The 23,031-nt window shown below is 55.9% G+C and overlaps 1 protein-coding gene across 1 annotated transcript in view; it reads right to left on the minus strand.

Annotated features, from left to right (window-relative positions):
- Nucleotides 1–5,650: 5,650 nt before the first annotated feature.
- DBF4B (DBF4 zinc finger B) overlaps nucleotides 5,651–23,031 on the minus strand; it is a 31,923-nt gene continuing 14,542 nt past the window's right edge. Inside the window, 11 exon segments of the mRNA XM_032871032.1 lie at nucleotides 5,651–6,755; nucleotides 6,757–7,426; nucleotides 8,279–8,403; nucleotides 8,549–8,657; nucleotides 11,831–11,947; nucleotides 14,080–14,125; nucleotides 15,564–15,597; nucleotides 17,690–17,766; nucleotides 20,066–20,153; nucleotides 20,908–20,958; nucleotides 21,577–21,768. Coding sequence (XP_032726923.1) covers nucleotides 6,642–6,755; nucleotides 6,757–7,426; nucleotides 8,279–8,403; nucleotides 8,549–8,657; nucleotides 11,831–11,947; nucleotides 14,080–14,125; nucleotides 15,564–15,597; nucleotides 17,690–17,766; nucleotides 20,066–20,153; nucleotides 20,908–20,958; nucleotides 21,577–21,768 — 1,623 coding nt within the window. The 3' untranslated portion in view covers nucleotides 5,651–6,641.

Genomic DNA, 23,031 nt, shown 5'->3' on the forward strand with positions numbered 1-23,031 from the left:
GGGGGCGTGGCTGACCCTCTCTGGTTCGCCCCTCCAGCGCGGTACCCAGGAACGGCTTTCCCTGGACCCAGCCGCGAGGGCCCGGGTCGACCGCAGGCTGGTGGAGCTGGGAAGATCGGAGGACCAGGGATGGGACCAAAGGGCTCTCTCACCCACCCACAGCAGAGCAGATCACTGCGGAGTCCTCCCACAGTTCCCTCCTCTGGCTCCAGACCCCTTTCCATCCTGCAGGCTTGTATTCCAGGCCAAAGATGTCCCTGCTTCCAGGAGGGCTGCGGAGATTGCTGTCACCAGAGCCACCAGCAAGGGCTGGCCTATTGCCTCTGGGCTCCTGAATTCCTCACACAGGGCAGGCACCCCAGTTCTCTCCCCTAAATATATCAATTAGCCAGGTCATTTACATGTTGTTAGCATGCCCCATTCCTGACCCTCCCTTGCCTTCCTAAATCTTTGAGGAGCAGAAGAAACCTCTGGAGCCCTCCAGCTTCCCTGCTCTGGTCAGAGTAGGTTGCCCTGTGTGCAAACCACCTGACCTTCCAAACTTCCTCTCTCCCTGTGCCCCCCAGCTCGGCTCAAGGGCTCCGGAGTAAGATGGGTCCCCATACTGGGGGCTGGGTTCTCTGATCTCTGCTAGGAATTCCAAGAACCAGAGACCTGAGATGGATGGGGAGTGGTAGGGCATGTACACGGCTGGTGAGGTCCCACCATGACCTTGTGCCCAAGGCCAGAGCATCCTGGAACCCACACTGAGCTGAGGGGTGGGAGTGGAGGCAGGGAACCCCTTCCTGGGTCCTCTGCTTCCTTAGGGACTCAGGGACTCTACCAGGGACGGGGGAGCTATCTCTGGCTCGTGACAGCCCCCCCCCCCAGCTCTATTTTGGGCCCAGGAGAGGTGAGAAGGCAATTTCCTGGGAGGTGCTGACATCAGTGCTGGGACCGGGGTGACTACCCCCAGCAACCACCTGCCTCTCCAGCCCCAGATGTTCAGCAAGGCTGAGCCAACTGGTCCTTCACTCTGGAGATATCTTGGAAACCTCTTCCAGGGTGTAGGCATGAGGGGGCTCCCGGGAATGAGGACCTATGGTGGGATATTCCCTAGAAACTCAGCCAGGAGGGAGAGATTGCGCTCCTCATTTCAGATGGGGACACAGAGGCTCCAAGAAAGAGGTGCCCATGGTAGCTTCCTGAAGTCCAAGAGCTGGCAGTGAGAGACCATCTATCTTACCTGCTTCCCAGGCCCCCCAGGGCGAGTTCATCTTGGCCTGCCAGTTCCAGGGCCACATCAGTGGGCCACAATCCCATGTGCCTCCCAAGAGGATACGCAGGGTTTGTCATCTCACAGTGGGGGGCACTGGACCTGGGGGAGTCTGGACCCCTCTCACGACGTGACCAAGACCACACACGGCATACCCAGTCTGTGGCCTGGGGGTCCTCGGTGAAGGGGCATGGCTAGGATTTCTGTGGCTCTGGTTCCTTGGGTTTCCGCTAGGAGTCCTTCCTTGTCCCCCAGACTTCTCTCCGGTGACATCCTGAGCCAGCTCCAGGGGTGGCTCCTCTGTATGGCCCTGTGATGCCCACAGCCCCTCATCTCCCTGGGTGGGCAGCCTCAAGCAGGCCCAGCTGGGATCTTGACCCTCCTTGGACCACGCCCCACTCCCGAGCCCGAGGTCCCACCTCCTCTCTCTCGTCCTCCATGTCAGTTCTGCTACAAGCTGCACGTCTCTCTCCAGCAGAAGCTCGTTTGTTTCTCTCCTCGACCTCCTCTCCTGAGGTCAGGAGCTGTCGAGGCAGCCTCTCTTCAAGGCAGGGGCTCCCTGGGAAAAGCCTTACCCCAGGGCCACAGCTATGGCGGGCTCTTTTGGTCCCTTCTGCCCATTGCTTCTCTGTCCCAGGAGGACAGGACTCTGGAAATCAGAGGCTGGGGGCCACTATTCTGTCTTGATGCCACCCTCTGGGTCATCCCTGCTGAGGGAAATGTGAGGCTTTGGTCCCCACCCAAAGCCATCCCTCAGGAGCCTCTACCACCGAGAGGCCTGAGGCTTCCTTCCCTGAAGTCCTGGCCTTCAGCCAGTTCTTCCCTCAAATTTTCCTACACAGGGGCCACGCTGGACTGATGCGGGGCCAAGATGTAGTCCTAGCAGCCGCAGGTAAGGGAGGGGGGGTCTGCTGCCCCTGGCTCCTCTCCTAAACTCTGCCCCAAAACTCCATCCTGGAAGACATGGTGGGCGTGATCCCTGCCAGTGTAGGCTGCCCAGGCCCCATGCCCAGGCTTCGAGGCCTGGAGCAGAGACCATGCCAGGCGAGGGGCTGGGGGAAGCCCCGTGAACAGCAGAAATGAGGGCTCCAGGCAACCAGCTGGTGTCCCAGTCCTGGTGAAAGGCTGTGTGACCTGGAACCAGTCTCCCAGCTGCTCTGAGCCTGTTTCCTTCCCTATGAAATGGGAGTTGGAAAGGCCTCTCCTGGCAGTGCTGCTGGGGGATAAATGAGGGGCCAGCCTCAAGTACTCTCAGAGCAGCGCTTGCGGCACGGGTCAGTCACTGGACCTGGGCTCGCGCTGTCCCTGTGGCCCCAGACGTGCCAAGGAGAAAACCAGCTTTGTGGCCCTTGTCCTAGACCCAAGGGACTGTTTTGTGGCTGGGGAGCCCTTGGGGCCCTCCACCCAGCACAGGGAGAGACCCCCTGCTGACATGATGTTGAGGGCTGGAGAGCAGAGAAATGCCCAGGGCATCGGAACCAGAAGTGCCTTCTATTCCCTCCCGGATCCCAGCCTGGCATCTTGTCCTTTTCACTGGGAGAGAGCCACCCCTCTGACCGGCTAACTCTCCCAAGGGAAGGCTAGTGCTCCCCCCTCTCGGTCGTCCTTGTGAACCCTTCCATCTCTTGATGCTCAGGGAGGAATTAGAGGCGTGGAGGGGGGGGTCCCAGGAACAGCCATCCTTTGGGAGGTTTGTATTCATGCCCCCAACGGTCCAACATGCTGGCGGGAGGTGTGGCACTCCCCCCCACCCCGTCCCTTTCCCCCTCACCCCGGATCCTCCTCAGATTCTGGGGAACCAGCTGTTGGAAAGTGGGGGTCCCGTAGTCAGGGTGTCTCACAGACCCCCTTAGCAGCTTCAGCCAAAAAACATACGCTGGGGATGGGGCTGCGGGTCACAAGGTGGGACATTAGTGAAAATAAGCCCTATTGGAGGGCTCGGAGAGGCCTCCCAGGTACGGGTTCTGGGGTGGGGGGGGGGACAGACGAACAGTTTGCTGAGTGTTTATGTGTGTTACCGTGTTTATAACCTCACAAACAGATCTAAATCTTGCAACTTCCCAGTGAGGCAGAAACTACCATTACCTCCATTTTTCAGACTAAGAAAAGTGTCCCAGGATCCTTGCCAAAGGTCAGTTATGGGCAGGCCCCAGATGGGAGCTTGGGCCCGTGGAGCCTGCAGGCACACACTGCGGGGTTCTCGGGAATATGTAACCTGGATCTTGAAGAGCAAGGTGTTCCTGCTGTCATCAAGGGGTGTTCCAGGTTGGTGACGGAGAGTGGCTTTAGCGCTGGAGTGCCCGCGGTGGCCAGACAAGGGACCAGGAGGTGGCAGAGAGCAGGGAGGAGGCTGGGAGGCTGTAAGGAGAGGCCGGGCAGCAGGGGGAGGGACCAGGACCTGAGTCTGATGGGAGAGGCTGAGGGACAGAGGGAGAGAATGCCAGGAGAGGCGAGGGACACAGTAGGACACAGTGGGACGCAGTGGGAAGGGGAGGCAGTCCTGGCTGGAGGAATGGGTTTCTAGGTAAGTAGGTCTGTAGTAGTGGCAGGACAGAGGGATACGAGGGACATGTTGGCCATCAGTATTTTATTATTGGAAAGAAGGACCCTTGAAGTCATCTCATCCAAGCCCCTCACTGAAACATGAAGAAACTGAGGCCCAGAGTAGTCGAGGGACTTGCCAGAAGTCAGTGTGAGCCGGGGTGTGGTGAGATCCCCTGCCTTTCCCCACAGCGCAGGGGGAGAGTAGAATTCAGAAGGAAGCCAAGGGTGGAGGTACCAATGCTGGTCCCATCTGCAAAAGGAATGAGCAGGGCACGCCTGGGGCTGAGGACAAAGATCCCAGGTTGGGGAAGCAGGGGTGCGGGAGGGCGGGTTAGGGCTCCAGGAGCTGACTCAGGGTAGACATCTAGGCCTGTGCTCAATGAGGCTGGTACAGAGGCCCGAGGCTGGGGGAGGGAAGGACCAGGCTGGTGGTGGTGGGGGACACGGAGCAGGGAGCCAGGTTTCAAGGTGGAAAAGGAGAGGAGGTGGTCAACTTTGATAATTCTCAGGTTATCCGTGACCTCGGGAGGGGCAAGCCCAGTGGAGCACTTCAGGCAGAGCCTCCGTGGCTTTGGAAGGGCGAGCAGGCGCAGACATGGAGGCAGTGGCTGCAGACCGCAGGAAGTAGCTGGGGAACAGGGGGCAGCCTGCCGAATCAATGCGAGTATTTTCCAGGTTGGAGTATTAGGGCACAGGGAAGAGATGGCAAATCAGAGAAAGAATTTGACAAGGCTCGCCCGGGTGGACTGGAAAGCAGGGAGGGTGACAGGGAGGACATGGCTCCCTCACTGAGAGTCAGATGTGGGAAGGGGATGGAGAGAAGGGGGAGGCAGTGCCTGTGTGGTCTGAGTCAAGGTCATCTGCAGAGGAGTGGAAGGGGGTTCGAATAGTCCCCATGTCAGGGAGCCACTTATGGTCTAACATATGGGCCAGCACCTCTCTGTCTGAGCTCAGGTCTCCTAGGGTCCCCTCTAAATTTATATCTTGGAGGCTGGAATGGAGACATGGATAAGGAGAGACAGCCCTGGGCCTTGGCCTGGCTGAGAGGTGATATCCAAGGTCACAACCGTTGAGTTGGGAGGGGAAGGCCAGCCGCCTGTGAGGTTCCAGGTAGATGGCGAGGAGGGTGATGGCACCGGGTGTGTTGGTCTTTGAGCAGCATAGGAGGACATCCCAGAGGTCTGAGAAAGGGGTGGGGGGAAACTTCTCATCCAGAGTGGCAGTGTTGTGGGAGAAGCAATGGGGGACAAGAGAGAGAGCCCCTAGCAGGAAAGCTCATTAGGGCAAAGGAATTTCCTTGGCAGTGGGCTGTGGGCATGCCCTCTGGAGGTGACCGCTTGGCAGGCCAAACCAAGTCAGTGACCAGAGATGGGACAGATGCAGCCCCTCCGCCCCACAGCCCTCTGGCACTGGGCGGGGAGGGTGGCGGCTGACATGCTGTCCCACTCGTGGGGGGCTCCCATCCTGCCGGCCACTTACTCCGTCCATGTCTGCCGGGTCCGCAGCCCTGCTCGGGGTCACTGCAGGGCACATCGGGGCCCAACACACCGCTCTCCAGCCCTGTCCCTTTGCTATCTGTTATTAACAAATTTATTTACAGTTCCTGAACCAAGATTAATTATGGAATTTAACAGGAATGGCATAAAAAGGCCAAACATGACCTCTAGGAGGGTTGTACACACAGTTGCTCTATTTCCAAAGTAACAACTCAGGTCCTCACCCGCAGCTAGGCCCCCCTTCCTTCTCCAAAATGAGACACAGCATAGCACCAGGCTTCTTGTAGCTCCAACATTTAAAGAAACAAACGCACAGAGGCAGAGAAGGGTGAGAAGAACCACAGAGCGAAATGCAATAAAAAAAAAAAAAAAGTGGCCAGAGAATCGATAGCAAACCCATCTCTGTCTCCAGATTAATGGCTTGGCTGAAAGAAATGGGGGGAGGTCCTTGGGGAGGGAGGGAAAGGGTGATGCAGAAGTTGGCAGGTGAACCGCTGACCCTGGCATAGCAGAAATGGGATGGGGGGGGCAGCCATGGAAAAGCAGAAGGGTCCCTGGATGTGTGGGGGGGTCTGGCCGTCTCCGGGGCTCAGGGTGAAGGTCCATTCAGTGCCTGGGCTCCCCCCAAACGCAGGGGCGAGGGAGCTCTGGAGGTGCTGCAGCCGCCCCTCCTCTGCTTCGTATGTTCCTGAGATTCTGTGTGCACGCGCGTGGGGGGCTGGGGGAGGGGACAAACAGGCATTTCGGAAAGCAGGAGAGCCACATGCTCCTGGGAAGGGAAACTGGGGTGGGGGTGGGGAACACCAAAACTTGCTGCACGAGGCAAGTGCCTGCAGAGGGACAGGAAGCCAGGCCAGGGCTCCTGCTGCTCCAGCCTCTTTGTGGTCCCTCCCTATGCCACCCCTGCCTCTGCTTCCTGGAGTGGGCGGCAGGCTTGGATGACTGCCGTCCCTGTAGAGACATGGCTGGAGGGAGAGGCAGAGGGCGGCCCCCCGTCCAGACTCCTTGGTCCTCCCCACCCACAGACCTGGCGAGCGGTGGACTGGCTCTGTTGACCCCACAGAGCTTGGCCGTGACCAAAGCTGCTCACTTGGACATCAAAGGCCAGGCCATGGGGCTCTTCTGGCTCTTGCGGTGAGGCCCTGAGGCGCTCTGTGTGGCTCTGGCCCTGGGGCCAGGGGCTGCTGCTGCCCCAGAGAACTAGGGGAGCAGTCCTCTGCCGGTGCTGGGAGACAGGGAGCTGGGGGGCGGGGCGGAGCCACCAGGCACAGCCGGCTCCTCCGAGGCCTGGTGGAGGGCAGGGTAGAGGCAGGCTGGCTCTCACAGGTCCTCCTGGGGCCCGCATGTCAGCCGCAGGGTGCAGGTGTGCGGACAGCTGGCCTAGAGCCACAGGGCAGCAGGGCACAGGCTAGCCAGCCACAGACAGGGCCGGGGGCTGTACGCTCTGACTCCTCAGATCCCCGGGGGCCATCCTCCCCCAGGCCAAGGGGGCTGTGTGGCCCAGTACTCTGCTGGCCTCTCCGTGGCCTGCCAGGGGAAGGGCTCTGGGAGGGAGAGGCAGGTCTGTGGGTGGCACAAGGGGAGGAGGGAGGCCAAAGGCCTGTGCTCGTGGCCTGGAAGGGGAAGGGAGGGGAGAGGCCTGCTGCTGCTTGTCCTGGTGCCACCAGGGCTGCTGGCTCTCAGGACGAAGAATGAGGCCTGTGGCTGGGACACCCCTGACCTCTTTTCGGGATTGCCACCGGGGAACTGAACCTTCCGCTTGCGGCCACCAGGGGCCATGTCCGGGCCGGGCGAGAATTCTGCAGAACCAGAGCTTGTCAGGTGGCACTGGTGTCCAGGGCTCGTGGACCCTGGTGTCCCTGGGGGGTCTGCAATGACATCCATCAGTCCCCCCAGCTCCTGGCAGCTGGCTACTGGTCCTGGCATCTTGCCAGCCCCCACAGCTTCAGCAGGGGGTTCAGTAGGGGGCTTCACGCTGCTTGCTGTTCCATCTGGCTCTAGGGCACCCGGGGCCTGGTGCTCGTCTTCCTCTCTCCTCCTGGGAGACGTTGCCTGGGGACGGGAGGGCTGACTGGGAGGCAGAGTCTCGGGCCACAGAGGATCACCATCTGAAGTTGGGGAGCCCGGCTGCCTGTGGGCACAGACATGTCCAGTGGGCCTCGGGGCTCCACTCCAGAGCAGGCGGTAGGCTGGGATCCTCCTGGGTGGGGGCTGGGGTTGGGCCGGGGCGCGGCTCGCACAGGGCTACCCTCGCGGGTTTGGTGTGCTGAAGAGCGCGGCCCACTTCGGGGCTCCACGAAAGGCCCATTCTCGGGCTCCCCTTGCAGCATGGCCAGTGCTGTCTGCGCCTCTCCTGGCTCTGTGGCCTGTGGTCAGTGCTGCCCAGAGGAACAGGTTAGAGGCTGCTCCATTTAATAACTTTGCAGTGGAGGCTGTGCCCTTTGGCGGCTGGAAGATGCAGCACAAGGCCTGGCTCTCCAAGTGGAGCCCAGGGAGCTGAAGACTTGGCCTGCGAGGGGAAGCCCCAGCTCCTTGGTGGGCAGCAGGGGAAGCTGGGCTCCAAGGATGCCGGGATTCTAGAAAACCCCCTGCAATCCTTTTGGGCTGGGGGGTAACTTCTAGAAAGGCAAAGAGATCTGGCTCTTTACCCATCTGGGAGGGACCCAGGAGCCCCCCATGATACTTCTAGAAGGCCACAGAGGCACATCCCCAGGGACACACCAGGAGCAGCAAAGGCTCAGCTGCGCTCCCCACCCCCACAGGCACAGCCCTGCTGGTGCTGGTGGGGGCCCAGTCCTCATCAGCCAGAGCCACAAATGGAGGGTTCCCAACCCCCACCAATCCCCAAGAGAACCAGGACAGAAGCTGGTGGAAAAGAGAAAACCGCCGCAGCCTGGTATCACTAGACTGAGGGCTCCAACCCCTCATCGTGGGCAGCAGCAGGGGATCGAGGACAGGGGCAGGGCCAGCACAGGGCGCTCACCTGGGGAGGGCGGCCCACGGTGGGGCGTCGGCAGAACTGCGGCACAGCTGGGCGATGACCCGATCGACTTCTGCGTACGGGGGGGCTTCTAAGGCAAAGCCCTGGTGCCGGGGGCTCTGGAGATGCTGCCCGGGGTGAGATGGGCACAGGGCATTAGACAGGAGTAGGGTGGGATGAGCAGGGCTGGACGAGCGGGGGAGGCAGGGGCTTGGCGGGGGAAGGGTGCTGGCAGAGCAGACCCAGGAAAGCTGCTGGGCAGGGAGAGCTCACCGCGTGGAGCTCCTCGAAGGCCTCCTGGCAGCACTCACAGAAGCCCTTCCTCCTCCTGGGCAGGGTGCGGGCGGCTGACTGTGGGCTCTGCTCGCGGTCCTTGGGTTCTCTGGGGAAAGTGCGGGGTTGGGGGAAGCGATCATGGTTGGGGGCCTCAGAGGGGTGGACCAAAACAGTTCGGCAGGCATGGGCAGGCCTGCCCCCACTCGGGCCTCTCGTCCAGGGGTGGCAGGAGAAGCAACAAGGAAGGGGGGGGGAGCGCTTCCGGCGGGCACCCCGTCCTGTCCCTGCCCCAACACGGCAAAGCACAGGTGAGGACAGGCGGCGGCAGCATTGCCTCCTGGGACAGACGTGGCTCGAGCTCACCCCTGAAGCCTCATCCCTCTGCACTACGTGATGACAGGGTCAGGGCCTCAGTGGCAGCAAGGGGCCTGTGCTGTTCCTGCCCTCCACTCCCCTGACTGCCCCCTACCCCGCCGGCTTGTCCCCTGCAGAGCTGACACATTTGCCCAGGACCTGCCAGTCTCCTCCTCCAACCGGACTCTTCTTAATTTCAGGCCCGTATTTTTAGCGGCTGCTTGGCTGTCTGAGCAAACTCAACAAAGTCCAAAATAGTCCCCTTCAAGGACTTTCTGAGCAGGATGGAGAATTCAGAAAGCAGAAAAAAGATGGTAATTCAACTACATGCAATCTAAAAAAAATGTATGCATGGCAGGAAATGCAAACAAAAGACAAATCACAGACAGGGGAGGGGGTATTTATAACGAATAACACAGACAGAGGGCTCATTTCCCTAATACGTGGAGGGCTCCTGACAAATCAGTAAGAAAAGCAACTAGAAAAGAAAGAAAAACCGATGACAGACAAAAAGAAGGTTCACACAGAGAGAGATTCAAATGTTCAAATCATATGAATGTACTTAACCTCATCTGTAATGAAAAAAAAATGACGATGCAGATCACACCAAGACACAGTTTTTAACCCAGCAGGCTGGCGGAGGTCGGCACGGGGGCAGGCCGGGGTGCATGTGGGCACACGGACATCACCCCCATGAGAAGCGATTTGGCCGCGTTTATCAACATTATAAATGCAGGAACCCTTTGACCCAGCACCTCTGCTTTTAGGAATTTGGTCCGCAAATATACGCTGAATGAGATTGTTCATTGTAGTATTATTTATAACAGCAAAAGCCTGGAAATAATCTAAGCATCCATCAAGGAGAGACCGGCTACAGAAAGTACAGCGAGACCGTCTGATGGAAAACCCTGAAGCCCTAAGAGGGAATGAGGAAGCTTTCTAGGGACTAATGGGAAATTAATCTAGGATACATTAAGTGGAAAAGGCTAGATCTAGCCCAGCCAATGTTATGCTACTCTTTACAGAAGAGGAGTGAAGGACACACAATGTACTTCTGTCCACACAAATTATGTTTTTTTTTGGTTTGTTTTTTAAAAGATTTTATTTATTTGAGAGAGAGAGAGAGAGAGCATGAGAGAGAGAGCATGAGAGGAGAGAGGTCGGCGGGAGAAGAGCCTGATGTGGGACTCAATCCTGGGACTCCAGGATCATGACCTGAGCCGATGGCAGTTGCTTAACCAATGGAGCCACCCAGGCGCCCCACACAAATTATCTCTGGACACAGACCCACAATCTAGAAACGGGAGAGTAGGTGTGGAATAGAGACCTTTCACTTTAGTTTTTTAAAAAGATTTTATTTATTCAAGACACAGAGAGAGAACATGAGCAGAAGAGGCAGAGGGAGAGGGAGAGGCAGGCTCCCTGCTGAGCAGGGAGCCCAATGCAGGGCTTGATCCCAGGCCCTTGGGATCATGACCTGAACCGAAGGCAGATGCTTAACCATCTGAGCCACCCACCCAGGTGCCCCCAGACCTTTCACTTTATTTTATTTATACTTTTAAAGATTTACTTATTTATTTGACAGAGAGAGAGAACGAAAGAGGGAACACAGCAGGGGGAGTGGGAGAGGGAGAAGTCAGGCTTTCCGCTGAGCAGGGAGCCTGATATGGGGCTCGATCCCAGGACCCCGGGAACATACCCTGAGCCGAAGGCAGAAGCTTAACCACTGAGCTACCCAGGCACCCCAGACCTTTCACTTTAAACCTTTTGTGATTCTTGGGAAACCTGGGTGGCTCGGTCAGTTGAGCGTCTGCCTTCAGCTCGGGTCACCTGCATTGGGCTTCCTGCTCAGAGGGAAGCCTGCTTCTCCCTCTGCCTGGGGCTCACCCTGCTTGTGCTGACAAATAAATAAAATCTAAAAAACAAAACAAAACCACCCTCTGTAACTCTTGAATTTGGAACCAAAATATAATAATTTTTAAATGAAAAAAATTAAACCTTACCTCTCAGATTTCCTCCCCCCTTCCCCAACCCGGGCCACTCTCTCACTATACTTCTCCCACGCAGACACCAATGCTTCACCGTCCTTCCTTTACAACCTCCGCTCCTCTGCTATCTGCAGCTATCCCAGGCCCAGCACCGCCTACGGGTATCCCTTGCGCCTTGTGGGAAAGGTACACAGGGCACCGAGCTGTCACCTCGGCTTGCTCATGGTCTCTGTCTGCTGGGGGGACCCACAGGCCCCCCCTTGCCCTGGGAACTCGCATGCTGAGAGCCTGCCTGCCCTAGTTCCCTGGTCTGTGAGCTAACCCTGTGACACAGCAGTTAGAAGGGGGTCCAAGGAAGCATATGGTCCAGGCCACATCCCTTCTGCACTCTGCTCAGGGAAGCTTCCAATTCTCACCCGTCTGCAGAGGAGGAACACCCACAGGCCTACAAGCCACTCTGGGCCACCCAATGCAGCAGGTCCCCGGATTCCCTGCCCCCAAGTTATTCCTGACGTCAGGCCCGAGAGGCCTCCAACTCGGATGTGCACAGAGATCACCCAGGGAGCCGCCCAGCTGCCCACAAGAGCACAGTTCTGAAGGCTCCATCATGAGACTATGTGGTGGCACGTGGAGCCTGAGAACCTGCATTTTTAATGGAAGCCAAGGGCACTCTGATGAAGGTGGAGTGTAGATGCGAGTTTTAGAAACCAGCCTATGGCCCTTTGGACCCAAGTCAATTTCCTTCGTAGGGATGGAGAACACCAAGTAAAACGGATGAAGATGCCTAGTACCTCTCTTCTCTGGGTGAAGTGTCCAGAATAGACTTTGCCTCAGGAGCGAACACATGGCCATTCCCCAAACAGGACCAGCAGGCTCCCCGGTGGGGGAAGGGCCTGGCCCGCAGCTCGCCCTTGGCACTCAGACCAGCAACACCCACCTGGTGCGATGCGAGCTGCCCGGGGTCGTCGCGGCCTCAAAGGGACTTGCATCTTTGGGTCCCAGAAAAGAAACTTCAGGAAAGGACTTAAATTGATGGTGGAAGGGACGAAACTTCCTGAAACACAGAGAACTTCCATTTTGAATACCGTCGGGGGCAGGGAGAGGAGAAGGGAGGGCCTGCCCCCCCCCCCCCCACTGCCCCGAAGAATCCCAGTCCTGACAAAGTGGCTTTTCCCCCACTCTGGCTACTCAACGAGCCCATTTACCCTCCCTGCCTTGTCTGAGTAGAGGGGAACAAGTGGTGTTTGCCCATTTTATAGAAGAGGAAATGAAACCTAAAATGTTCCGTGACCTGCCCAAGGGCTCACGGCCGCTAAGTGGTCCAGACCAGGCAATGAGCCAAGTCTCCCGACTCCTAATCCAAATTCCCACTTTCCACCTTTGAGGACTCTGGCCTGGCAGACCTAAATCGAGGAATGTTAAAACCAGATCAGTGACTTTCCTATTCCAGGAAGAGGAGTCTTTGCTCTGGGCTGCTCCTCGGTTCTGAATGGAAAGGAGCAGCACAGTTCTGGGGAGTCCCACCTACACTGAATGGTTCTGCCTCAAGCTGCTCACATTCAAGAGACTTCCAGAGCCAGGCACAGTGATCTGTGGGTCTGAGCAAAGCCTGCCGCTGTAGTGGACAGGCACGCCACATCTGGCTGCAATAGCCTGTGCTCCAGGGGACAGTATGGGCCATGGGTTTCTGGGGGGTGGGGGGGAGGCACAGTGAGAGTCCTGTGGTGTTGGGGTAAATTAATCAGGAGTCTTCTTGGGCCCTTAAAGAGAAGGAGGTACCCTTCACAGCCCCAGTTCCCCACTTTCTTCCTCTTCAAGGTTTTGTTTCTGCCCAGAAGGCTGCAAAGTTGAGTGTGGGGAGGTCACTGGGCTTTGGGAGAGCAAGCCAACAGAAGCAGAGGACACCTTGTCTCCACTCTTGCCTACACTGCTGGAGGCACCCCAACTGTGTATGGTAACCCCCGTAAGTGACGTGTGCCGGCCACGTGCAGTGCGACACTGGGGCACTGGCGGTGTGTACGAGCCATGAACACTTGTGTTTAATTGGTAGTGAAGGAGCTGGGGTAGAGGCCGTGCAGCCCCCATCCCACTGGAACTGGAGAAGAGAGCACCTCATCACCCTTCTCCGTTCCCTCCACTCATGGTTGGGCCACCAAAGCCAATTCTCTCCTGTGCCCAGGAGCCAAGAGGGAAACCCAGGTCTGCCTGGAGGACAGGCAGGCACACCAGGCTCCCGGCATTGGGCCTTTTAGCTGCCCTGCCTGAGGCTAAAAGACCCAGAAAGCTCTGGTCCCAGGAGTCTCCGCTGGCTTCACACGGGCTTTTTCTTTAAATACAAACAAAACAACCCAAAGCCAACTTTTTTATTTTGAGGTCATCATAGATTTGCAGGTTTCTGAGCCGGTACTTACTGAAGAGTCAGTGATAACCAAGGCAACTAACAGCCCATAGATTACCCCCATATGTCCCGGCTGTCTAGAAAGAAGAGGCCCTACTGGGGGACAGATAGGGCAGAGTGCGGAGGACACCAGTCAGGATGGGCAGGACACCCAGATTCTGGCCTTGGGCTGAGCTTCATTGGCAACATGGCTGTATTAAGTCCCTTAATTTCTCTGACCTCAGTTTCCCCACTAGGAAAAGGATGGGCTCTCCTCATGCCCGTCCTTCCCAGGCCCTCACGAGATACTATATGTCAGAAGAGGATTCTGTATCGCCAAACAGAAGGGCTTCCAGTACAAGATGGTCTGACAAGGGAACCGCGACACCAGCCCAAGCACCCCGGCTTCAGCCAAGGCGATGGTACCGGCACTGCCGGGGGCCAGCAGGGATTCAGCAGTGAGCGTCAGTGTGAGCCCTGGCGGGGTTGGGGGAGAGGAGGAGCCATGAGCCTGGGCGGGACATGAGCGCTCCTAAAAGCAGAGCATTCAAAAGAGGTAATGCACACACAGGTCACTAACCTCTGACTCATGACCAAGAGGAGGGCCAACTGTGCAAGGGCCACCTTCAGAGGCTCCTCCTGGTCTGTGGGAGACTTCTCCATGACAGGGGGAGAGAGCGGCTTCTGGGGAAGACGAAGGTGGAGGGCTGAGGGGCTCCAGGACCCTCACATCGGCTTAAGGCCCCTGAGGACCTGTCCTCCGTGTGGGCCTGGTGAGGCTGAGGGGAAGGGGGCTCCCCACCACTCACCTGCTCTCATCTTCGATTTTGAGGAATGGTGCCTTCAGCTTGGCCACTGGAAAGGAAACGCACACACATGAGCCATCTGTCGGCTCCGGGGCAGGGCCCGCACGGGAAATGTGCCGACAGGTGAGGCTGTGCCAAGGTCTAAGAGTCACGTAGAACAGGGGCGCACGCCACCCCGAGGTGTGCCCTTCCATTCGGCTGGGGTTAGCCAACACCCCTGTCTCTTCTGGTCTCTACCCGAGGTGAAAGAGAAGAGGTCCCCTAGTGGGGAGAGGCTGCAGGGGGCCGCCCACCCCAAAGCAGGACAGGGGACCCTGCCGTGTGGGGATGCTGGAGGCCGTCAGGGTTAGAAACCTGGCAGCCCCGGCTCGTTTCCGCTAAAAGTCTCGGGTCCTTCCCAACCTGCCCTCCTACTGCCTCAGAATCCCGAGGGGCCTGAGAACACTCCCAGGTGGGATACTCCAGGGTTTTTTTTTTGGGAAAAGCAGGGAGGAAGAGAGCCAAAAAGTGTTTAGGGATCAAAGCAGGAGGGCAGTAAAAAAAAAAAAAAAAAAAAATCGAAGGTAAAATCTGGATCCTGGATCAACAGGGCAAGAGGCAGCTGGGAAGACGAATTTGCTCAATTAACCAAGAGATTCCTCTGTGAGCTAGGTATTCGCAGAGCTTACAAAATCTCTTAGGTATTAAGAACCCCTTCTTCTTCCCCCAGAGGCCCTGTGAGAAGGGCAGCTGGGTAGCCTGGGAGCACAGGCAGCCCCAGAAGCCCCCAGACCTTCCCCCTCCTTGGGAGGCCAGCGCCTCCCCCCTCAGACCCGCTCCAGGCTCCACCAGCGCCCGAGCCAAAAGCAGCCTTGCTCCTCACAAGGCAGCAGCTCTCATTAATTACTTTTTGGGGGCGATTTCTTGTCTTTCTAATTAACTGAGACAGTGATTAAAATCAATTCCCCCACAGATTTCCTTGAATTTTGAACATGAGAGGTGCCAAGTGACTTTTCTTAGCTCCTACTTGTGCACGAATAAATGCCACTTAAAGAGCAGCTCTGGGAGAAACATCCAGGGGGGGAAACGCTCCTGCGGTCCAAGAGGGGCCGGGAGCCGGCCTGTCAATCTGCCTGTTTGTCAGTTTTGGGGAGTCTGGCATTTGGGAGCGTGGTAGGCAGCTGTCACACTGCCCACCCCAAACTGCTCCTGAATCAGAGGGAAGAGGAAGGCGAACTTCAGGCAGGGCCGGGATCCGGCCGCGGCCGCACGGGGTCCTGGCGCTAAGGAGACGCTCGGGCCACGTGGCTCTGGGCTTGCTCCCGGATACCCTTCTCCCGCCCTCTCGCCTCCAAAGCGCAGGCCCTGCAAACACGACAGGACAACACAACCTGGACTTGCTCGCTTCCTGCCGCAGAAAAGCAAGCAGATGCTGCCACAGAGGGAGCCGTAGGGAAGCGTTTAGGAGGGAGGGACTGCAGTTAGATGAGGAAAGCTACCACACTGACCTTTCCGCGTTCTTGACTCTGCTGGACACGCTCCCTAAATGGAAAGGAAAATAGGTTACGGATGCGAGGGAGCTGGAGGGTCGAGGAAGCGGGCCTGGTGAGGCGAGTCGCTGTGAGTCTGTCTGCCCCACTTTGCTTCCTGCTGTCAGCTGGGCCCTAAGCGAGGGCAGAGCCGACATAATGGCTCCCTCTGGCTTCCCGGGGACATGATGGGGGGCGAGCCCTGTGAGTGCATCTCAGTGGCAGCTGATTTTGTAGAGGGAACGCAGGACACCAGGAAGGGCAAGAGATGCAGAGCCCCCGGGCCCGGGCGCAGGCCCGTGCTGTGCCGCCCGGGGTGCAAGCGACAACCCTCTGCCTCGCCAACTTGGCCACGAAGTACAGACAAATGCAAAGGGAGGAGGCAGTAGACCTGATGCAGGGCAGGTGCCCAGACGTGGCAGCTCGCATCTCCCAGGCCCTGCTGCCGTTCCAGGTCAGCTTACACACCTCTTGCTTTCCTGTGCCCCGTGCTGTGTATTTGGACCCTGTGGGTGAAAACCAATGTTCGGGTCTGGGATGCCTGAGTGGCTCAGTTGGTTAAGCGTCTGCCTCCAGCTCAGGTCATGAGGTTATGATCCTGGAGTCCTGGGATCAAGCCCCTCATCAGACCCCCTGCTCAGCAGGGAGCCTGCTTCTCCTTCTCCCTCTGCTGCTCCCCCTGCTTGTGCGCTCTCTCAAATAAATAAATAAGATCTTTAAAAGAAAAACAAAACAAACCCATGTTTAGGTCAAGGTCAAACAAAGCTACTATACTATTACAAATTAAATAGAAAAAAATAAGAAATCACGGAGGGGGTTGGCAGAGATCTAATGGGTCCAGGACTGTCTTTACCTCTGGGCCCACGGAGGTTCTGGATTCTTCTCCAGGCAACAACTCCAGGGCAACCATGACCCAAAGAAGCTTTCCCTATCTCCCTGCGTATCAGCCAACTGCACCCAGAACTTACTCTGAAAGACCCCTAAGTATCTACAAAATAGATTATTAGGGGCGCCTGGTGGCTCAGTGGGTTAAAGCCTCTGCCTTCCGCTCGGGTCATGATCCCAGGGTCCTGGGATCGAGTCCCATGTCGGGCTCTCTGCTTGGCAGGGAGCCTGCTTCCCTTCTTCTGTCTCTGCCTGCCTCTCTGCCTACTTGTCATCTCTGTCTGTCAAATAAATAAAATCTTAAAAACAATAGATTATTAAGTGAGTAAGGCAAAGTAAAAATACCATACGTTTGCAAAAAAGAGAGGCACTTTTGACTTATCTGCTCACATAAGCATGGATCCTGGGAGGATACCTGGGAAACTATTCACACTGCTTATCTTGGGGAGGGAGCCTGGCAGTGGGGGGAAGAGAAGTCGCAGCGGACAAAGACTTTCCTCGTACAACCCTCTGAATGGTGAACAATGCAGATCTATTTCACAGAAGCAGCAGAACCCTGAAGACTCCCAGACTAGAGGGTGTGGAGCAAGGGGCACTGGGGTGGAGGGCTCCCTCTGCTACAGAGGGGTTCACTACCACTGCTGGTCCTGTTCCTGGGTGCCAGGCCCTGGGTGGTACCTGGAAGGCTTAATCCTTCCTCAGATTCAGGCTGGATGAAGACACCGTGGCTTTAAAAATCAGCCTGGGCTCTCTTGATGTAGGGTACACACAGTTCTAACTCTAGCAGAGAAAGGAAAAGCCAAATAGGAATTTGGAAGGTGACAGCTCTTTCAAACCGCAACATCCCCCGCCCCCACCCATGCAATCTGCAGGCTCATTCCTGGGCCAAGAGCTGGCCCCAGAACGGCAGCCTAGCCAGCAGGCCCTGAGCACTTCTGTTTTATCTAGGCCATGACTAGCCATGGGCAGTCCACAGCCCAGGCCACGGTGCATGCCTCAGTGGACCATGGGAGATCTGCAGGTAGCACGGGGAGGAGAGGACAGGGCAACAAGAGGCTGTGGACACCAGGGCCACGCTGCCGATGGAGGCTGCGCTCTTCCTCCTTTTTCTGAAATGGCCAAGAACACAGGGTTCATGTGGGTCAGGGATTTACCAAAGCTGTCACCGACTTCACTGCTGCAGACCATCCATTTCCCTTCAGTTCGGCAGGACAACCTACCTCTGGCTTCTTCTTTGGCCCTTGTTTCTTCACACACAGAGCATCAAGAGACAGCTGCTGCACGTGCATCAGCATTTCTGTGGAGGAAACAGAGGGCTGTGGCCAAAGGCTCCCACTCCTCTCTCCCCAGCACAGCCCCTTCTTGGGGCTGGGGGCTCAGCTTCTCACCGGCCTGGCCCCCTGGATCACACCAGCCTTGCCTGCCACCTTCTGGCTATGTGTCACCTCTGCACCTGCTGATAATAAAAGAAAGGGCTGGGTCCTCTCTCCTTGGGAAAGTACCCAAGCTGGGTTCAGGCTATTTTGCCACACCGGGTACCGCTCTTGAAGAGGAGCGGCCTTACGGCTCACAAGGGCTTTACGGTACCACTGAAGAGCTGAGCCCGAGATGGGGGGGGGATACCACCTACGGGCGTTACTCAGATGCAGCCTTAGATGGGAGACCCAGCAGGAGCTTCCCTAACACACAGGAAGGCAGGAAGTTAGATCATGTCAGAAATGGCTGATTTTCCAGTAACAAAAGGGCCCCCCCCACATCCCAGACTGGTACCTTCCTGAGCACAATTCTCGAATGCCCTGGCAGGCCTCTGGCTAGATCTGGATCAGCCCCCTACAGTGTTATTAGAAAACCCTAGACTCAGAGCAGAGCTGGGTACATGGGCTAGTCACTGTTGGCTGATTCAGAACGGCTGTTCTAACGTAAATTTATGACAACCTGCAAATCACCGGTTACAGTGTGAGGCAACCCTACATAAAAGAGAGAACATAAAAAAAATTTTTTTTTTAAGATTTTATTTTTGGGGCACCTGGCTGGGTTGGTCAGTGGAGCATGTGACTCCTGATCTTGGGGTTGTGAGTTCAAGGCCCTTGTTGGGTGCAGAGATTACTTTAAATAAAATCTTTTATTATTTTTTATTTTATTTTTCTAAAGATTTTATTTACTTATTTGAGAGCAGGAAAGAGCACAAGCAGAGAGAGGCAGAGGGAGATGGAGAAGTAGGCTCCCCACTGAGCAGGGAACCCCATGCAGGGCTCGATCCCAAGTCCCTGGGATGGTGATCTGAGCTGAAAGAAGACGCTTAAATGACAGAGCCACCCAGGCGCTCCTAGAAGAAAACCTTTTTTTCCCTAAAATAAAATCTTAAAAAATAATAAAAATAAAAATAAAAAAGATTTGGGGCACCTGGGTGGCTCAGTCAGTTAGGCATCTGCCTTCCGCTCTGGTCATGATTTCTGGGTCCTGGGATCGAGCCCTGCATCATGCTCCACGCATTGGGGAGTCTGTTTGTCCCCCTTCCTCTGCCTCTCTCCCCACTTGTGTTCTTTCTCTCTCTCAAATAAATAAAATCTTTAATAAAATAAAATAAAATTTAAAAAAAAAATAGATTTTATTTTTAGGGACGCCTGGGTGGCTCAGTCAGTTAATGTCTGCCTTCGGCTCAGGTCACCATCCTGGGGTCCTAGGATCGAGTCCCATGTCAGGCTCCTTGCTCTGCCAGGAGCCGATTTCTCCCTCTGCCTGCTGCTCTCCCTGCTTGTGCTCTCTGTCTCTTTCTCTGGCAAATAAATACATAAAATCTGGGGGAAAAAAAGATTTTATTTTTAAGCAATCTCTGCACCCAGTGTGGGGCTCGAACTCATAACCCTGAGATCAAGAGTTGCATGCTCCACTGACCGAGCCAGCCAGGTGCCCTGAAAGAACATGAAATTTAGTTGGGTCGAACTAGGTTGGAATGTGGGCTACACTCCTCACTTGTGATGACATTATGGACAATTTATCTAATATCTGTTAAGGCTCAATTTCTTTATCTGTACAATGGGCGAAAGATTGCAATGGGGATCAACTGAGCTGATGACTAGCTCAGAGTAATGCGTGGTCAGTGGTTATGGAGAATAGGAGGATTTCCGTATTTTTTTGTTGTTGTTGTTTTTAAGGATGTCATTTATTTATGTGACAGACAGAGTTCGCGAGAGCACCAGGAGAGGGAGCAGGCAGATGGAGACGGGGAAGCAGGCTCTCCACTGAGCTGGGAGCCCAATGCAGGGCTTGATCTCAGGACCCTGGGATCATGACCAGAGCTGAAGGCAGACAGTTAGCTTACGTAGCCCCCAGGTGCCCCGGATTTCTGGATCTGTGGAGTAGGATCATGACACCAGCTGGAGGGGGCGCAGTGCAGCTAAACAAAGCGGCGCCTTCCAGCACCCGCGCCCTGCTCTCACTCTGGCTGGTCCGCGCCCCCCACCTCTGTGCGTCAAGACAGTGAGTGAGTCCATCTGGCTTTCCGCTAGCTTCCACTGGCGGACAGCCCTCTAAGAGCAGATGCTGTCAGCCAGTCACCAAGTCCCCTCCGCGGAAGCCCTGTGCAGAAACGGTACCGTCCACGTGCAGGATCCTCACTCCCCAGGAGCGGGCATTGGTCAGGAGACTGCTGCTGCTCCCGCTGCCTCCTCCGCTGCCGCTCTCCTGGAAAGACGACGTGGTCAGGCAGGAGCAAGGGACTCCCCAAGGCCTAACTGGCTCCGGGTGGCCCCATGAAGAGAGGGTGTGGGAGAGTCTCCCCCAGGCCTCCTGAAGACCCTGTTCCCCACACGGGCTGGTCCCCGCCACTGGTGATCAGGAAGGAATGGAGGGTTCTCAGAGAGCTATCTGTCCGTCTGCCAGGAGGGCCTCTGTGAGCCAAGCTCTTGGCACCCAGCAGGGACCCGACAAACAGCAGCGCCAGCTGCCACCATTAAGCAGGAAGCTGCGTCTGCCTCAGGCTGTCCCCACCCTGCTGCCCAAGCACAGCCCACCTCCTCCCTTGGACACAGCCATGCAACCTCCTCGACACCACTTCCTCACAAGAGCACCCTGACTCCTCCTCCCACAACTTCACTTCAATGGTTCTGGATCTCACAAAAAGGATAAACAGCTACTTATACGAGATGTGCAGCATGGCTTATGTGCAGCGCAGACATGTCCCCCAGCGTCCCTCCGGGGCGCTCTTGCTAGCTCTGGAGATGGAAGGATGGGGGAGTCAAGACCCAGGCTCTACCACCACCCTGGGTGACTCTGGACAAACCGCTTTACTTCTCTGAGTTCTACCTGCTCATCTGTAAGAAGGAAATAAGGACGCTCCATCTCATAGCTGTGCATTTCGTGGCAGTATTCTGGAAAGCCCTCAGGAGAAAGGCTACGTCCTCCCCCGTGCTCCTTCAGCCCACCTCCCTCGGCTCACCTGGTTTCTGATGGCCTTCTGCAGCAGCTCCTTCCCTCTGCTCAGAGGCACCTGATAGGAAAAGAAGAGCCATGAGCCAGACTCTGCAGTCCACCTATGCACAGATGTGCCCCACAGGCGCCAGGGGCGGCGGCGGGGGTGGGGGTGGTCCTGGGGACCTGGCTCTCGGAAAGCTGGGAGCAGTGACAGCTGAGGAACAGCAGAACGAGAGCCTAAAGAACTTTCTGGAGTAAAGGCAAAGCCACCTACAATTCTGGGTCACCCACATGTAGCCACAGCTTGGACCCCGGTGGAGAAGGATATCCTAAATGGACCCAAGGTCAAAGCATCCCCCATGTTCTAAGACCACTCTTTGAGAGTTTCCACCCCCCAGCAGAGCAACCTGGTCAATTTCAACAAGTCCTCCCTGGTTTACAGAGGACCTTCCTATTGTTTCTGAACCTCTGACATGGAAGTCCCATGAAAAGTGAAATGTATCACAGAAGGGACCGCGTGGGGATAACAAGTTGGTAAGCTTCTTGGATGCAGAGCTAGATTCAGTCCCTGAATTCAAATGAGAGATTAAATTAAACCAGACGAAACTAAAGCTGGAGACTGCCCACAGGGGCTCACCGAGGTGTACTTCCTTTGTTCAGAGAACACACCTTTCCTACCCAATGAGATTCTCACCGAGTCTGCAGGCTTCTGTGAAGGCCTGTTGTGGCCGCCCTTTGGATGGGCCATGGACGGTGTCTGTCCTCTGACCTCGCTGGGGCCGGGGCAGCGGCAGCCTCTGGCGCTTGTCCCACTGCTCTCTGTCTTCGCCTCCCTGCGGCTAGACACGATGTAACTTACTTCTTTGCTCAGAAAACCCTCAATTACCTGAAACCAGATCACAGAGGTGGCTGAAAACCAAAAGGCAGATGTAGAATCATCGATTCTGAGAGGCTGGGGAAGGAAATCTTGGCTGCCAGAAGTTTCAGAATCAATGTCTTTAAATAGACCAAATGCAGTTCTGTACCGAGCCCCCAAGAAGACGTCATCCTGAAACATAATAGGGTCTATATATATATATGTATATAGAAAATACAGGTTTTTGTCTCCAGAACTGCTGCTTCTGACCCAGCAGCAAAAGGCCACAGGCTTTGTTATTTGACCAGTTTGAGTCTGCACAGAGCGAGAGCACACTGACAGGGCTCGACAAGATTAAGAGTAGCTTAGTTGGGGGTGCCTAGGTGGCTCAGTCAGGTAAACTCAAGTTATGATCCCAGGGTCCTGGGATCGAGTCCTGCATTGGGCTTCCTGCTCAGCAGGGAGCCTGTTTCTCCCTCTCCCTCTGCCATTCCCCCTCAAATAAATAAATAAAATCTTAAAAAAAAAAAAAAAAAAAGAGGGCCCCTGGGTGGCTCAGTTGGTTAAGTGTCTGCCTTCAGCTCAGGTCATGATCCCAGAGTCCTGGGATCAAGTCCCATATTGGGCTCTCTGATCTCTCTCACACAAATAAAATCCTTTTTTTTTTTTTAAAGATTTTATTTATTTATTTGACAGAGATCACAAGTAGGCAGAGAGGCAGGCAGAGAGAGAGAGGAGGAAGCAGGCTCCCTGCTGAGCAGAGAGCCCGACGTGGGGCTCGATCCCAGGACCCTGGGATCATGACCTGAGCCGAAGGCAGAGGCTTTAACCCACTGAGTTACCCAGGTGCCCCCACACAAATAAAATCTTAAAAAAAAAAAAATTAAGGTGTGCCTGGGTGGCTCAATGGGTTAAGTCTCTGCCTTGGGCTCGGGTCATGATCTCAGGGTCCTGGGATTAAGCCTCACATCGGGCTCTCTGCTCAGCGGGGAGCCTGCTTACAGCCCCCCTCTCTGCCTGCCTTTCTGCCTACTTGTGATCTCTCTGTCAAATAAATAAATAAAATCTTAAAAAAAAAAGAAAGAAAGAAAAAGAATAGCTTAGTTAGGTCACAGCTTTCCTGTGAAGACGCACTGTGGCATTCTGACATTGCACCTGTGATCTTGGCCATACCACCAAAAGGAGCAAAAATGTGAAACCAGAAAGGGTCTTGGAGAGAGTGAGCGAGCGAGAGAGCACTTGCAGACAAGCAGGTGGTGAGAGGGCGGGGGCAGAGGGAGAGGGAGAAGGAGA

This window comes from Lontra canadensis, unplaced genomic scaffold (genome assembly GCF_010015895.1).
Source record: "Lontra canadensis isolate GAN:19392208 unplaced genomic scaffold, GSC_riverotter_1.0 scaffold41, whole genome shotgun sequence".
Classification (NCBI taxonomy): domain Eukaryota; kingdom Metazoa; phylum Chordata; class Mammalia; order Carnivora; family Mustelidae; genus Lontra; species Lontra canadensis.